The sequence below is a fragment of the Lutjanus erythropterus genome, chromosome 7, assembly GCF_056507025.1.
Source record: "Lutjanus erythropterus isolate fLutEry1 chromosome 7, fLutEry1.hap2, whole genome shotgun sequence".
In the NCBI taxonomy this organism is placed as follows: domain Eukaryota; kingdom Metazoa; phylum Chordata; class Actinopteri; order Lutjaniformes; family Lutjanidae; genus Lutjanus; species Lutjanus erythropterus.
The window spans coordinates 19,487,234-19,504,521 of NC_139323.1; the positions used below are offsets into that span (position 1 = coordinate 19,487,234).

The window sequence follows — 17,288 nt, forward strand, 5'->3', positions numbered from 1 at the left end:
CGTAATGTGCACATAGACATGCGCGCGGGCACACACACATTTTGTCTCTCGCTCTCACGCGCACACACACCGTTGTTGTTTTCTATTCTACCTCACACTGACTACCTTATGCGTGAATGCATGTGCACACAACCACACACACACACGCACGCGCGCACACACACACACACACACACACACACACACACACACACACACACACACACACACACACACACACACACACACACACACACACACACACACACTCCTTTTTTCTGTAGCTGCTCGGGCCCACGCGGAAGCTCCCTAAAGTAATTACAGCGCTGGGGAAATGGAGGTGCTGCCGCTGGCCGGGGGAGTGGGGCAACCTGATATGCTATTAGAGGAGTGTGTGTGTGAGGGGTGGGGGGATCGTCGTGGGGATACAAGGCCCAGCCTGCCACTGATGGAGTGGAAGTGCGATTGAAAGCGTGCGTGTGCGTGGTGTATGTGTTTGTGTGTGTATGTGCATAATGACTGTGTGTGTGAGACTGAGCAAGGGATAAGCCATACTGCATTCGAAGTTCAATTTTATCGTAACATTTTGAGCTGAATCTGTAGGCAGCTTGGTAGCTGAGGTAAATCTCTTTGTATTTCAGAGGAAAATATAAATAACATTGCAAATGACATTTTTGATGACCCAAATTGATTATAACTAAAGTAAAACCTGGTTTGTCTGTGAAGATTCTCAGTCATCCAGGTCACGGTATTCCTAACAAGGTTTGTTAAAGGCAACTGGACTTGATAGAGATCTTGAAGAACTGAAGAAGCTTCTTGGATGAGAGGCGAAACGTCTTCAAGATCTCTATCAAGTCCAGTTGCCTATGACAAACCTTGCAATAAAACCTGGTTTATACTGTTGTGCTGAAATGTTACATTCTCATTTAGGGCTATCACTTTAAAAAAAAAAAAAAGTTTTCAAATGCAGCGCAGAGCATGATTGTAACATATGTTGCAAAATTTACATTGTTCAATTCATGTGTATTGCTTTCGCTGCCTCACAGAATGTCATACAGGACAGGTGACTATAGGTCTGTTGTCATGGTAACCAAGCCGCACACAGCTGAAGCAAACAGCGTGATTTACAACAGCAAATTTTCCAACTGTGATTTTAAATTCAAAATGTTTTTACTCTTATGTTAGTCAGATAGTTTGGTAACATGACTATTTGTTTAGCAGAACTCACATGTTCACTGCAGGGGATGATGTATTTTTGTAGGCCGAACCTAGAAGTTAGCATCACACCGGTTCCAACCACAAAAAGCTGATGGGATTTTTCCTTTTGATTTTGGATTTGTACAATAATTAGTGAAAAGAAGTTCTGTGGCAAACATGATTATGAAACTCATCTTATTCTGCAAGATATAATCTTCACTATTATGAATGAAACATCAGGCTATAAATGAACTACAACATGGCATGATGGCATTTAATGTCCCCGATAACCTCTGTAGTCTCATTTAGTCACTTGTTAGCAAATGCCTTTTTTAAGACACGTGACAGCTTCAAAATTCATGCGCGGGGTATTTACTGACGTGCTTTATTTCATAGAACAAAACCTGAAAGTCTGAAGTCTCTTGTGTTAACCACAGACCTGATTTAAAGTATGTAACCAAAAACCCTTTAAAAAAAAAACCACTCAATTTTGAACTCTATAGATTGAATATTTAATTTTCGTCTCTCTAAATGATGGCTACTGATCGGTCTGCTTAGACTTTTTCTTTACATATACATGGCTTTGTCAGGTTATTGCAGCGTTTTGACTTGTCACATGCACACGTTAGTCAACTGGAAGCAAAGCCATGCTCTTCAAAAAACCAACAGAGAAACCATTGCCAGCAATTAAAGAAAAAACACTAGCAGGGGGGCAAAAACAAAACAGCTGCGAGCCCTTGATTTTCCTTCCCTTACTTTGTAATGATAATATCAGCCTGTAGGCTACCACACATCCTGCCGGACATCTACCCAACCATCAAAGAAACCATGTAAACATGGATAAATGGGGAATCTTGCAAACACTTAATTCAACTATTACCTTAATCTGAGTCATTTACTGTAATTAACATAATAAATGCATAAGAAAAAGTATGAATGTGCATGTCAGACATGTTAGACATTGCAGAACATCCTAAACTAGACATTTCTGAATTTAATTTTTTTTTCATTTCATTATTATGTTTGTAAGATTGTGTTTCTTTCTGTCAGACTATTTGTGTTTGTGTGTGTGTGTGTGTGTGTGTACGGCTGCTATCAGGCTGACAATGCCCGAGTATGTGTGTGCGTGTGCGAGAGATTGTACGCACTCGCGCCTGCCTGAAATAAACAGAGACAAAGTGTGTGAGTGTGTGCATATGTGTGTGCCTGTTGGCTGGCTGATGGTGGAGAGAGCAGTGCGGCGGCACAGATTAGATGAGATTAAAGCCAGTCAGAGGATCAATTAGAGGCAAAACATCAGACGGCTACACAGCCATGGCCAGCAACAATGAGATTAGCCCCGAGGTGGAGCAGGGAGAGGGCGAGCACATCTGTGTGTGCGCGTTTGCGTGTGAACGTGCACGTGTGTGTATGACAGACAGAAAGGGATGGGGGGAAACAGGAGAAATGAAGGGGGTTGGGGAGAGGGAAATCACACATAGTTCTTCCAGAAACACAATGGAAGTGAATAATCAAGGACAATTTCAATTTAGTTCAAATATGGTCTTATTGTTGTAGCTTTGGCTGTGTGTGTTTGTATGCACGTGTGGTGGTTGGGGGCTCGAATGGCATAAGATATAAGATTGTGGTTCTCATCTTGAACAACTGTAAATCAATTCACACATTCAAAAATCGATTCATACTTGACCTTCACTACAACATAGTCTTTCCTTGCTCTGTTGATGGAACAGAAAAACAAGGTCCCTTAAACAAACAACAAAATATGTAACTCATAACTGCTTCAGAGTTATTTTCTGATCTGACACACCTTTCAACAGAACAACAGTATTTGTGAGTGACTTCCAAAACCGTTACAAATCACTGTTTGAAAAACCATTCTGTTTTATGATCTTTATGACCCTACTGTTAAGTTTGGTTATGTTTAAGCACAAAAAATAATTTGATTACTGGCAGGGAATAATCATGGTCATGGTTAAAAGAAACCAACACTGACTGTCAGGAGAAAACGTGAAATAACGCCAGCAAATGTAGAAAAGGGGTAGACAGAGTTCATCTTCAATAAAGGCAACTGTTTAGGCACATGATGTTAGTAATAGCATAGTGAAGCTCTCTTACACATTACATGTAGCTAAACTTCTGTTTGAAGGTGCAACAAGCAAAATACGGCCACTTGTTCAAAGGAACAAAACAGAGGGCAGCATGTCCTGCTCCTCACTATATTTTAACTCTCTATTTTAACTAACTACCTTTGCCTGCAACTAGTCTACTAGCTGCTGTCAGCTCAGTTAGCCCTGTAGCCATATGACTCAAGTGTGCTTGGACCTACAACCTGGATCGCTGGTGAAGTACTTATGTTTGCACTGCAAGCAACAGAACCAGACTCAGCAGCCTCTCAGTGAACACGGCTGGACCAGGACTGAACACAGCCTCTGAGACCAACAGAGGCCAACTTGATACAGGGAATACTGCATCGAGGTGATTTACAGAGGCTCCGACCAGAACTCTGACTCCAGGGATGATGAAAATGGCAGGCTGGGGCAGGACAAGTGTGCAGTGTAGAGGAGTCAGAAGGAGGTCAGGCATCTGAGAGGCAGCAGGGAGTCAGAATGTTTTCACATCAAACAGGGTAGAATAGGGATTTATTTCCAACCAAACCAGAGTTGGTGATTGTAGAACAGTGGAAAGACAAACCAAGACATCTTGGTGAGTTTTATTTGTTTCTGACAAGTTTTAAGTGTGTTTTACAAACTAGCTCTTTTTAGTTCTGTAAAAGAGATAAACTTTCAGAACATGTACAATTTATTACAAATAGCTGAAAGAATGTTTACCTTGTTGACATTTTGTGAGAATATTTTTTTATTAAAAAGCTAAGACCACTTGTGAAAGTTAGCCAGAGCTAGCTGTTAGCATGCTGACTTTAGTAGATATGTCTGCAACACAATGCATAAGCTGCTTTCACATATACACTCTAAGTCCTGAGAATCAGGTCTGAACATTGTCCAAATGTCCTTTTTTTACACTTGCAGCACACATTAAGAGATTGTCAGCATCAGACATGTTCACATATGTTGAAAATAATCTGTATGGTTTAGGTGTGGGGTGATGACTGCAGAGCATGTAGGAGGGGGAGGACTCCTTATCCATAACGATGACTGCTTTTGCACGGTTATCAATAGAGAGTCTTGAAACTGAAATACAACCTTCTATGACCATCACAGATCGTCAACCTCTGCATTAAAATGAAACTGTTAGTGGCTTCAGAGACCAGCACCTGCACATCGTGCTGCACCATCAACACACCCACTTACTTGCTCTGGAGTCACAGCTCATCCAGGCTTATGACTAGGAAGCTGGCAGGGATAAGTTTGGGCCAAAAAAATGCGGACATTTGTATTCACGCATACAGCTTCACTGGGAAGTTTGTAAATAATTGCAGAGTTGCAGCGCATGTGATCATGTGTGAGCATCAGAACTCACATTCTTTTGATAATTTCAGTTCATTTTTTGAAAATACACATTTGCACCTTAAAAGACATTTCTGATAGAGATATGTCCATTTTCTATTTTTTTAAACTTTTTTCTGCATAATCTGGCTTGTACATCCCAAGATCTCAGCAATGTTCTTGTTGTGGTAAAATTTTTGTGAGTACATGGAACAGATGGCCAAACCCATGAAAATAAGATCCAAGTTGTAATAAACCAGAATTACCTTTTAAGAGACAAATTTTAAAATGAGCAGCAAGAAAACAAACACAAGAGAACAACTGCACTGCAATGGGAAAGTGGTGAAGGAAGGAGGGGGAAAAGGAAAGAAAGACTATTAATTAAGAGAGAAGGTGAAAACATTAAAAACACAGTGGGTTATTATTTGCATATAAACATCAACATCTCAAGTGCTATATTTGCAAAAACTAACAGGAAGTTTTCAGAATCAAACTATTAAATCTAAGAATCAAATATTACATTGGACAAATATACTGTGGAAAAATGACATTTAAGGATAAACAAGCCATCATCTCTGGTGCACAACACACACACATACACACACAAAGCTTCACTCACCATGATATAATGGCGCTGCATCTCTGACTTCTCACTGGCCAACTTGTCACACTCAAGCTTCAAACTGTGGAGAGAGGGAGAGGAGAGGAGCACCGAGTCAGACCTTGTTAGTCAGCTCGACAGTCTTCCTTCTAAAGTGCTGACACCAGGTGATTTCTGCCCCCTTCATCATCATTACCTCCACTTTCCCCAACGGCACTGTCATCGCTTTCATCATCACTTCAACCCTCATCACTGCCTCCACCTTCATCATCATCTGCACCACCTTCATGACCATCATTTCGGCCACCATTACCATCTTTATCATCATCACCACCTCCATCATCATCACCATTACCACCATCATCATCCTCACCTTTACTAGTCAGCGGTGGCAGTTTTTTGCCAAGCTTGACAAGGTGTCAACTGACAGGGGGAGGTCAAACTCATTCTGAACTCCAGAGATGTGTCTAGCCAAAAATGTCTGCTTTCTAAATCAGAGAAGAGGCAGTGAAGTACAAAGTCTAAATATAGTGTTGGAGCATTTGCTGCAACCCAGTCCCTGCGACAGCCATTAGCTGTAATCATGTCAGTGCTGATGTCACGCGAGGCGACAGGACAAAGGAGGACGCGTCAACAAGTCACCCTGATCGTCAAATGAAAACGACAGAGGGGAAAAAAAGGGAAAAGAATTCCCCTCAATGCCTTTGATTGAAGCAGCCAGTTACAACGTGCCAGCCTCAGAAGGCATCGTGTGATGTGAGGACCGGATAAGACTCAGATCAAATAAAGATATGCGCAGGCACACGGTGGATAGTTTCAGATTTAGGATAAGTCTGAAACCTGTTTGATGGTGTGTGTATATTTATGCTGGGATGTTCTCCTCAGCTGTCTGCAGGAATGACAGCTCGATTACAGCGAGCGCTGGCTGAATCTTCATCGCTGTTAGTCTTAACTGGCAGACTGAAGACAGTGTTACACATGGCCAATAATGTGAGGTTACTAATACACACAATATTGTGCTTCTTTTATAATTATTGCAACAGCTGTAATATTACCTGGAGTTAGCTTACGTTTTGGTTGAGTAGTTATCCTTGTTAGACTTAAAGGATTGTTATTAATTAAGGAACAATGTAACATTGATATATATAGAATTGCTTGGGAACAGCTCTTGGACTCCAACTCAATCCATCAGATACACTCCTCTTCCATGTGTGCTAAACATGCACTTTTGCAATTTAAAGTGGAACCCAATTAGCTCAGATGTACTCTGATGTGGACCCCACATGTGACAAATGTAACTAGAATTATCACCATGCAGTTATATCAGCCAACGACTCAAGTTTCATTTTTTATCCATGTTTATCCAGACCCATCTAATAGTACAGTGTAGTAAAGAAGAAAGTGTATTTTTTGGCAACATTGAAGATATGACTATTGACGTATGATTCCAGTGAATAATTTTCAGCACAGAGGACTGATAGACATCTTAACACTGAAGCTGACCTCTGACCTATAATATATAAAATGTCACCACATCATTTTGTCTTATCAGACAGTTGTGTGAAATCTTGTCATAATCAGTGTAAGAATTCTTGAGTTTGGCCAAAAACATGCTATGTGAGGTCACAGTGACTGTGACCTTTGACCTCCAAATTCGAATTAGTTTCTCCTCAAGTCCAAGTGGACAAATTTGAAGAAATTCCATCAAAGTGTTCCTGAGATACAGCATTCACTAGAATGGGATGGACATGAGGTCACTTAGGGCAGTGTTTTCCAACCCTGATCCTCAGGGACCCCTGCCCTGCGTGTTTCATATGTTTCCCTACTCCAACACACCAGATTCAAATGACCAGGTTGTGATCAGGCTTCTGCAGAGGCTTGATGATGAGCTGATCATTTGTCCCTGAGGACAAGGGTTGGGAAACACTGACCTAGGGAATATATCGCCTATTGGCGATGCGCTGAATCCACTGCCAATTGTGTTTTTTTTTGTGGGGCAATATTTGTCACTTTACTTTGCTAATGTAATGGTCTGCACAGTGACAGGTGCTGCTCCGCAATTTGCTCTCATGCAGCGGCACAGTACACACACCCACTCAGCCAGACCATGAGTGCGCTGAGGTAGGTGAGGACCTAGAGGAAGAGAGCCTAAAGAGCCAGTATCTTTAAAAATCTAACACAGTGAATTAAGGATTTATTTATTTATTTTGTTTATTGGACGTAGTGAACGTATGTAGCGTATGTAATGTAAGTGCCACTGGTACTTGTGGCCGCACTGAGCCAAACCGTGCAGCGCCGATTGCATTTCCATTACCGCTTTTATCACGCCGAATTGTGTCCATGATGGACCTACTCTGGAGTGGGGCCAAAGCAAGCCTGACCCACCTCCAAGTGGGCTGCAATATCATCTTGCCAACCACGGCCAACCCATGATGACCCTCTTTTTTTCCCCTTCAAACAGGCGTGTGTTGTGATACTCAGCTTGTGTGTGCAGGAGACCAGTGAGAAAAGTGTCTAAAAGTGTCAGTGTTCGGTTCTCAGTTCTTTAGAAACTCATCTATATGATTTAAAGCAAAGCATGCAGTGTATATGAGCTCCGATCCTTGCCCATGCTCAACGTCGCACTAGGCCACTCCACTCATTATCGCTTCACTCTCAAGCTCAAATTGCTCACTCAAACAAAAAAAAGAAAAATCTGCATTATAATTCAGCTTTACTTTAAATTGTAGCCTGCAGTCCAAAACACACTAAAAGCTTCAATATACATGTGTCAATTGAAGCTTCTATTGCGCACTGCAGGCTTCAGGTTTAAAATTCCAACACCACCGAAAAAGCAGTAAAACGCTGCTATTCATATTTATTTCTTCACTATTATTATTGTTAATAATAGTTTATTTCTTCAATAAAATATTGTCCTATGTGGAGAAATATCTTCATTTTTCAGCTCAGTCTATATAATAAACAGTGCACGATATTTATGTCTTCATATTAAGGTAATTTACATCAGTTTCACTCAGTTTACATCAGTGAGGATGTTTGAGACCACAGCAGACAGCAAACTGACCACCAACACACACTGAGGAGATGAAGATGGAGAGACAGCTCTGGACAGTTCATCAACAGGGCAGTTCAAAATAGTGTGGTTCTCTGTGCTCTGTGGGCACTTGGGTATATGTCAGACTCGTGGTGTGAGTGGTACCTGAGCAAAATTGGAGCAGGAGATAAGGCGATGCTCCATCCTTTTAAAAAAGCTGCTCCACACTCCATCCAACACCCCCCTTTTGCTCCTGCTCAGCTCCACTCACATGCTCTGGTTTGAAGTTTAGTTTCTCTCCTGAGTTGCTGTTTTAAATAGTGAACCAACCATTCACACACATCTCCCAGCTGAAACTCAGGAAGACGGAACGGGGTAGGAGGAGGGGATAAATATATATCACAGTTGATGGGTTGACAGTGGCTGATAGGAAAATTTTAACATATTGCCCACCGCTACTGTGACCTTTGGGCCTTTTCCACCAGTGCTTTTGGCCATGCCGAGTCAAACCGTACTGCACCAAATTGCATTTTCATTATTACTTTCAGTGCTCCGAGCTGCGCTGTGCCACGACCAGGGTGGACCCACTCTGGAGTGGGGTCAAAGCAAGCCTGACCTGTCTACAAGCTGGCTGCGGTGATGTCTCGCCCGCTAAAGCCAACCTGTAATGACCCCCCTCACCCCCCGCAGACAAAAAAACATAATGCTTCCAGCCATGGCTGTCACAGAATCATAAAAATGCATCTGTCTCACTCCACCATATGTACTGATCATGTCCTTGTTTAGTTAGTTTAGTTTAATTTTGGACATCAGTCTTTCAAAGTATATTGGAAACCCTTCACCACCAAATTGAGCAAAATCCTTTGACTCCCATTTTTGGCATTACTCCAGACTTGTATTTGTCAAAATCAAAACTGAATGTGTTAGCTTTTAATTCTTTACTGGCTCAGTAAGTAAGTTTCCACTCATACTGAATCAGAAACTTTTATCTTGTATGAACCTGGACTAAATCTATTATACAATTTGGGGTACAGAGCACAAATTTTACAAAATGTGGCGCACCTTTTTGACATTTTTTGAGAAACCCACTACAGTTATCTCTGAGTAGCTATCCTTTCCCCCATTTTTTTCTTTTTCTTCTCCCATTTTCTTAATTTCCTATTTTTTTTATTATTATTATTATTGTTATTTCTTGACTTATTCTATCAGGATATATTACAGACATTTTCTCTGTATTGATGTCTATGAATCTATTTATCCATAATTTATAATATAACTTCTGTGGTCAGTTGTGGTTATCTGTATTTGTTTTTATTTAGGAAAATGGATGTGTTGTGACAAGAATGAGTGTTCTTCAGAAAAACAAACAATTCCAGCTTGAGTTCATGTTTGTACTTGTGTTTTATATACAGTACTGTGCCACCATGCAACCCAGTTTAGAAAGCGAGAGAGAGGATAACAAGCAGTAGAGGAACTGTTTTCATCTAGTATGGTGAATTAAGTATTTATTTCGACCAAACCTGGGCTTGTGATTGTTGGAGCAGTGGACAGACTAACAAAGGTGTTTTTTTGTTTGTTAGTTTTTTAGCTTTTTGATGAGTTTTTATTTCATTTATTGGAAATAACAAATATACATAGTGTAGGTGGCATAGTGAACTTCCACAGATGAAACTCAGGAGAATGAAGGTGGTGCAGGGGAGGGTCACACATACATACATGTATGAATATATCGGTAATCACCGCTTGAAAGGCTGACAGTGGCTGGTTGGAAGATTTTATCATATTGCCCAACCCTTATGTGTTCTGCTGTATGTAACCACAGAGAGTGCACTAAACAGGATGCTCATGCTTACACCATAGCATGCAACAGACATACAACCTGATCAACAGTCATAGAGGAATGGGGGGTGAGAGTTTCTTTGTTGGGGGTGATGGACAGGTTTATTCTGCCACCTATGTCTGTATGAGAAGCCTCCACTTATCCAAAACGTTCCCCTTCCCTCCTACATAAAACCCTTCCTGCTATCCCTGTGTACATGCGTAGGCTGTGTGGTGGGTTGTCATGGCGACAGGCCTCCCTGCTGCCAGCCTACCTGGGATTGGCTTTGTGCCTCCTCTGATTGGTGCTCAGCAGCCCCCGGGCCTGCACCGCTGCTCTCAAACGACACTTTGATGGAGTTTTATTGCCGAATCTTCCGTCTCTAAATCGCTCCTGCTGTCATCTTTATTTTGATTTATGTATTCCCTGATCTATTTATGCATGTGAACGAGGGGAGGGGAGGAGAGGTGGAAGGAGGAGGAGGGGGTGGAGGAAAGAGGAAGACAGCGACAGCTACAATGCTCGCTACTATACCCGGGGGAACGCCTGTGGTACATTTGCCTTTAAAAGGCTTCAGCAACAGACAAGCGCAGCACAGCAGCAGAGTGCTACAAAGCCTCGTCTGTGGATCCCAAGCCCCCCCATCCCATCGCAGCCCCCCTCCTGAGTCAATAGGCACTGTATGCATGTTCTGTACGCTCAAACAAAAAAGGTATTCTTTCAACTGTGCCCTGGCTCTCTGAAGAGGGTTAAACGGTGCTGCTCACCGTTATGGGAATTACAAAAACCAAAGGAGAGGAAAAAGACACGCAGGGTGTTATTGCCGTTTCAGAATCCTCCGCAAACAAGAGCGATCAGGATTTTGCACACAATTTGCCAGGCTTTCATCTGCCTTCGTCTGTCTGTGAAACCGGCAGAGGCAAGCCTCTGGAAGGTTCTGGGAGAACAGGTACAGAGGAACAAACCAACCTCCTCAGGAAGGAAGGCGGGCTTCAAAGACTCCACTTGCACAAAGAGAGGATCTCTCGCTGAGATGCAGACCCTGTGGCGTCCCCTCTCTTTATAACTGCTATCAAACAGATCAGTTGAGGTCGAATCAGGCACTTTGGAAGTGCCTCAGACTTCTGGCACTGTAGCGGTATTTAAGCAGTAAAGGGAGATCAATAGCCTAGGGTAAACGAGATTGATTTAGGTATGAGTCAATAAAGGATGTTTCCTCTGTGTGCAGAGTGGTGGTAGAGTTGAGGCATAGTGGAACAAAGGCAGACATCTTCATTTATCACAGTTGACTGCTGAGGTGTTCCAAGTTCAAGCTGCGCTCTTCTGCAAAGCTTTATTTCATGATTCTGTTATTTTGAAAATTTCAAATAATTTCTTACTAGTTTTTTTGGAACTAATGCAATCTGGTTTATAAATAGGAGGAACCACTTGTGAGACTGTTAGTTAAGTTATTTAGTTGTGTTGAATTATAAAGCAGCTATTGATTTCCAGAGGAATTGCCCTGAAAGAACTGCTATATTTAAACAGAAGCAAAGATTTATTCATTATTCATTTATTGTTGGAAACTTCATTCTTCAAACATGTTGAATTCTGTGCTTGCCTGCTGACTATGAGCACATTTTTCCACGTTCATCTGAGCTGCCGTGCATTCACCAAAAGTTACAGTCAGTAGCTTAGCATCCAAAAGGAATTTATTATTTGGAAGAGTACCAAGTGAACACTGTCTGTCTAATTAATGCCAAATTATATATTTATTTCCAGGGAACTTCCCAGTAAATTATTAGAAATTTAAAGTCCTGTAAAATAAAAAGTGGGCTGGTGTCCCAAGGTAACTGTATGTGACAACGTAATGTGAAATTAAGTGTTGAAAAAGACCATGCATTCACATCAAAACACATTTCAGGTTAAGAATATGGCAGGTTCTTACATCCATATTGCAGCTAGATTCTACAGTTTATCATTGTAGCTACAGTTACAATTGTTTCAATAAAGAAAAACACTTAAGTGATGCATGTATAGCCTGGAGATATACTCCTTATTACAAGGAGCTGCACTTATCAGGCTGGTGTATCTAACCATTTCCCTTTTGTGTTTGTGTGCCTGTGTGCATGTCAGTGTTTCTGTTTGCACCTGTGGTATTGTGCTTGGAGGAACTGGAACTCATCCTTGATCCTGTCACAGGAGTCAGACGTTGTGAATTTCAGCTGCTGCGATGAAGCCTGCCAAAGAGGAAAAAACAAGAAAAGACAAGGTAAGAAACGAGTGGAAAAAGAAGAACTAAGAAAGATGAAGAGTAGGGAACTACAGAGGAGGAGATCAGAGAGGAATAATTAAAAACATGAACATGAAATCAAGCAGTTTTCAATTTGACGCAGTCCAACGGGTATGACATTACTAAGAAATTGGCTGCCAAGTATGTTTCCACACACAAGGGGCCAAATGCATAAAACCCTATGTAGATTCAAGACCTCAACTGTGCATTCTCAAAAGCAGAAACATGCATACCCAGTGTTTCTGCCAGATTTTTAAACTTCTGCGTATGCACTGTTCTGTTATATATCTCAATCACTGCAAAATGATGTGCCTGCACACGAGCCTAACCCACACACAACCACAATTAACCATAAATGGAATCGACACACCCATATTTAACCTTCTATAGACATAACCCAGGCTCTTTCTGTTCTTGGTCTGGCACCGACAGCTTCTTTACAGTGCTGAAGCAACCTTAAGAGTTATTGCCCATGGAAATTACAAACAAGGGCATATGTTGTGTGAGCCATAACAGCCTACTGATTGATGACACATGACTGAGTCCAATTTATAATCTAATTTGTGTTATTATTCCAGCCCTTATTGTTATTCCAACATTCAATTTGGGTGACAAAAAACGTACACCTACTTACTCATGCTAGAATAAATCTTGCTAGTATAAATAATGATGGTAACACACATTTATAAATATTATTATAAGGAACTTCTTTAAGACTGTGTTGAATCCTTTGAGATGTTGAAGAGATTTAGCTCCAAATAAAAAAACATTCCCTTACTGACGTCACTGTTCTCCTTTCCACATTGCAACATCACACTAAACTGGTCACTCCTAGAAGTGCTTGTAGACACAGATATGAGTAGAAATGCTCAATCACAATACATATAAATTTAAATTGTGGTAGCGATATCCACTATATTATGCACAAAGTGAATTGAAACATTTTACAGTTAAAATAGAATGTTAGTTTGTAACTGATCCAGTGAATTAAACATCTGACAAGACAAGGTACCTTACTATATTAATACAAAAAGCAACATCTAATTCCCTCTGAGTGAAAATCTCTTCCGGTTGACGCCTTTCTTGTAAAATACAATGAAAACACAGGAAAAACCAAGTAGCAAAGCCATGCATTGTTCATAAAAGTTCTGGTGATGGGAAAACTCAGGTTACTGGTTGCTAAGTTCCTGCATGGAAAAAACCCTATGGTGATACCTTCAACAGTGAACACAAATAATTTATAGTCCCACCCCAAGCATTGTCCCATGTAACGGAGTAATAGTCTAGCTAGGCTTTCAGAATTTGACCTGCCATACTATAAATGTTCACTGAAAGGGACTTCGGATAAAACTGCACACCAAATGCCCCCCATCCTAAGTCAAAAAGACTCTGGGCCTCATACAGGAAGCTACATCATCATTCTCTCACCTAACCGGGATGTTGCTATTAGCCCTCATTGCAATTCTGTCCACACTACATTCCCCAGGCAGTGGTGGATGGCCTGGTTGTGTGTTAGAGCACAGCAAGCATCAAACCCAAATAGGGACAAAATCTCATTATTTCTCAGCAGGCTGCATAATGGGTCAGGTAGGGGAGAAAAAAAATCAACATTTTCCCACTACGATTGAGCAGGCATAAAAAACCATCAGAAATCTGATTGCAGCACTTACGGGAAGCTAGCCTGCCGCTGTTGGGAATGACCTGACGCTTTGTAGCCTGCTCCCCACGGCATGTCGCTCAGCTTCATTTTTAACTACAAATAGGCTGCTTCACATTCACAGAACCATGGCCAGAGAATATGCTAAGCAACAGGATTGCTTTGGGTTGTAGGAAGAAACCTGCTTGCTTCAAAGGCTGAATTACTTTTTGCTTTGTGGCTGAGTAGGCAGTGTTTGAGTTAAACATGGTTAAAGGTTGGGGATGAATTCTTACTAAAGCCTCCCAGTTTAAAAACATATGGTATTTTATGAGTTTGGAGTAGAAACGAAGCATTTTAGATAATGTACACAAAACCAGAAAAATTTAGAAGCATTAACATTGGAAAAGATAGACAAATAGTTCATTGTGTCCTCTTAGGAGGTCATTCAAAAAAATCAAACAAACAAACAAAAAAAACAAAAAAACAAAACGCACAGTTCTGCAAAACAGTGAAGAGCACAGTGACCCCAGCCATTACACTTTCAAATGTCATGAGAAGTGCTGACATTATCATGCTGCCACCACACACAGAAACCCCCAATCCACACAAACCAAGCCGCTGCTTGGAGACAGAGGCTCCGACTGTAAAGCAGAATAACCTTTTCCATTATCTCTCCAGCCAGTATGGCATGGACCAAACTCAGCAAACAACAGCTCGGCTATATGGGTCTGTGCCACACAGAGCCTGTGTCAACACAAGGCACTTAGCTACAGGCAGCCATGAGACTCACACAGCAATAACTGTTCCCTGCGCTGGCATGGTTTCTGAACACTGTGTGTGCATGTTTGTGTGTGTGTCTACCTACAGGTTACCCCCTGTGCCTGAGGGTAGAGTTGTTGCCCTAGATCTGATTTCCTCTCTGTGTAGCGCAGTATGCAAACGTTTAAAATACCAAAGTTTCACTCAGTCAACAGCCCCAGGTAGGGCATCCAGCTCCACAGGGAATACAGCAGGAGACAGAGAAGACAGACAGAAGACGACAGATACAAGGGAAAGGAAAGCAAGAAAAGGAGAGCAAGAACTTTTTAAAGCCAGAGCATCATAAAACCAACCAAACAAAGGGCAGGAGGGGCACATAAGGACTTTTATGACTTAATACTTAAATTTAATCAGAGTAACTTCCCCAACACATAGGTCATGCTCAATGTGTTAGCAATTTTGGCTGTGGTGACAGCTGAGAGGCAGTACTTGGGTACCACAGGCCTTAAAGCTAAATGCTAACATCAGTATGCTGACATACTTACATACATAACATACAATGCTAGCATGTTGATGTTTAGTAGGTATTACACCATCTTAGTTTAATGTGCAAGCATGCTAATGTTTGCCAATTACCACTTAACATGAACTGCATCTGAGGCTAATGAGCATCACATTAGTTTTCCAGTAACAAACTAAAGTATTATCTTACATAACCGTGTCATGATTTGACAGTCAGTTAGAATTTTTCAAATGTTTTGAGTGCCATCTAGTTACATTACATTAGAAAAAAGGCAAATGTCTGTACATGTAATATTTTCAAGACATGGCAGTTCACACCAAAGCAAACTAGATGGATAAATAGCACTACAGGCCAGAGTAAAAAAATGTATTTTTGATGAATGTCTGAACCAAATTAAAAGACAGTAAATTAAAAAAAAAAATGTTGAGGTGAATTTTAATAAAAAAAACAGAAATGTTAACCCCATGGTGGTGCTAGGGGAACTGCCAAAGCATATTAAAGCATATATCTATACAAAATTCTATTATTACATTTTTCACTGTGCATAACTGAAGTGATGATATATAATATATAATATATATATTGTAAAATATTCTACCTAATGGAGATTGCACAAAATACAAGTGGCTCAATGTAACTAATTAGATAAACAAAGTTGTGACAAACACTAACATGTAGATTTTGTATTTGCAATGTGTTAGTAGGGTAAATTACATTTGGTGGAATACCTAACTTCCATAAGCCTAACCAGATTGTGTCAACTCAGAGCCGTCTTAGATTTTTGATACGGAGATGCAGAGAACAAATAAAAACTGAAAAGCAGTCTTTGTTTCTCAGAATAGAGTACACTGTGTTTTTTTCAGGAGCCTGAATTGCTTTATTTATTTTCAGAAACATGTGGCCCATTGTGTACCTGCTGCTTATCAGCCATACTTTGACTCCAAACCTTTGATGATGTTTCTAAATGTCATTTGCTTTGGTTATGCTTATTTATTATTGGTGGTTCTGTCTCACAGATTATTAATGCTCATCAGCTGTCATTGGGTCTGTTTCGACGCTTCAGTTTTACTCTACACTATCAGTTTGGAGTAAATCATTGTGACAGCAACACTCTCATTAAGGCAGATGATTCTACAGTAAGGGCAATGGATACAAGGGGAATTTTAATGTGGAAATGGTTGCCAACAGGGGCAACCAGACTAAAGAAAGTGGTTGGCAGTGGTCAACATCTGGATGCCTGGGGCAAAAAGATAACTGTCACACTTCACCATCTACTTGAAATGTTTAACAGATTTCTAACACAGATGAGAACTCTACAGTTAAGAGGATGTATTTACTGACTCCAGATCAAATGTTGCCATACTTGGCCGATGGCTGACAATAATTTGAAAGTTTGGCTGGAGGTGATGTTAATGTACACACTAGCTTACGTCCCTGATGGGAAGGGAAATGGGATGATTTAAGCCAAGTTTTGTTATTAAAAAACACATCAAATACAGAACTCCTGCACTCAGGAGAACACCTTGCCTAATGTGTAACATAATATAATATAATAACATAATTCTCAATTGAGGTCTTTACAGAGTAGGGCTGCATGATTATGGTCAAAACAAGAATCCTGAATTTTTTGTTTTTTTTTAAGTTATGTTTTTGGGCTTTTTTTGCCTTTATTACATAGGACAGCTGAAGAGCAAACAGGAAACAAGGTGAAGAGAGGGGGGATGACATGCAGCAAAGGGCCGCAGGCGGGAATTGAACCAGCAGCTGCTGCAGAGGACTAACGGCTACATGGGGCGGATGCGCTAACAACTGAGCAACAGGGCTGCCCCAATCCTGATTATTTTGATCAGTACTGAGTTGCTGATTATCTATCACAATTATTCACTGATTTTAGGGACAAAGTATTTTTAATGCACTTTCACGTTTATATTAACAGAGCATGGGCCGCACTCCATGCTGTGATACATTCCTGCTAATGTACAAATCTGTGCATCAAAATAGGACTGGTGTTTATTCACAATG

At 40.8% G+C, this 17,288-nt stretch overlaps 1 protein-coding gene across 2 annotated transcripts in view; it reads right to left on the bottom strand.

The window, feature by feature from the left end:
• Positions 1–17,288, bottom strand: part of tle5 (TLE family member 5, transcriptional modulator) — a 53,464-nt gene that overhangs the window by 16,364 nt on the left and 19,812 nt on the right. For both annotated transcript variants that reach the window (XM_084723086.1, XM_084723085.1), the window contains exons 2-3: positions 12,204–12,292; positions 5,239–5,302 (exon numbers count right to left, since the gene is read on the bottom strand). In XM_084723086.1, the coding sequence (XP_084579212.1) occupies positions 5,239–5,302; positions 12,204–12,292 (153 nt within the window). The remainder of the gene's footprint in view (positions 1–5,238; positions 5,303–12,203; positions 12,293–17,288) is intronic.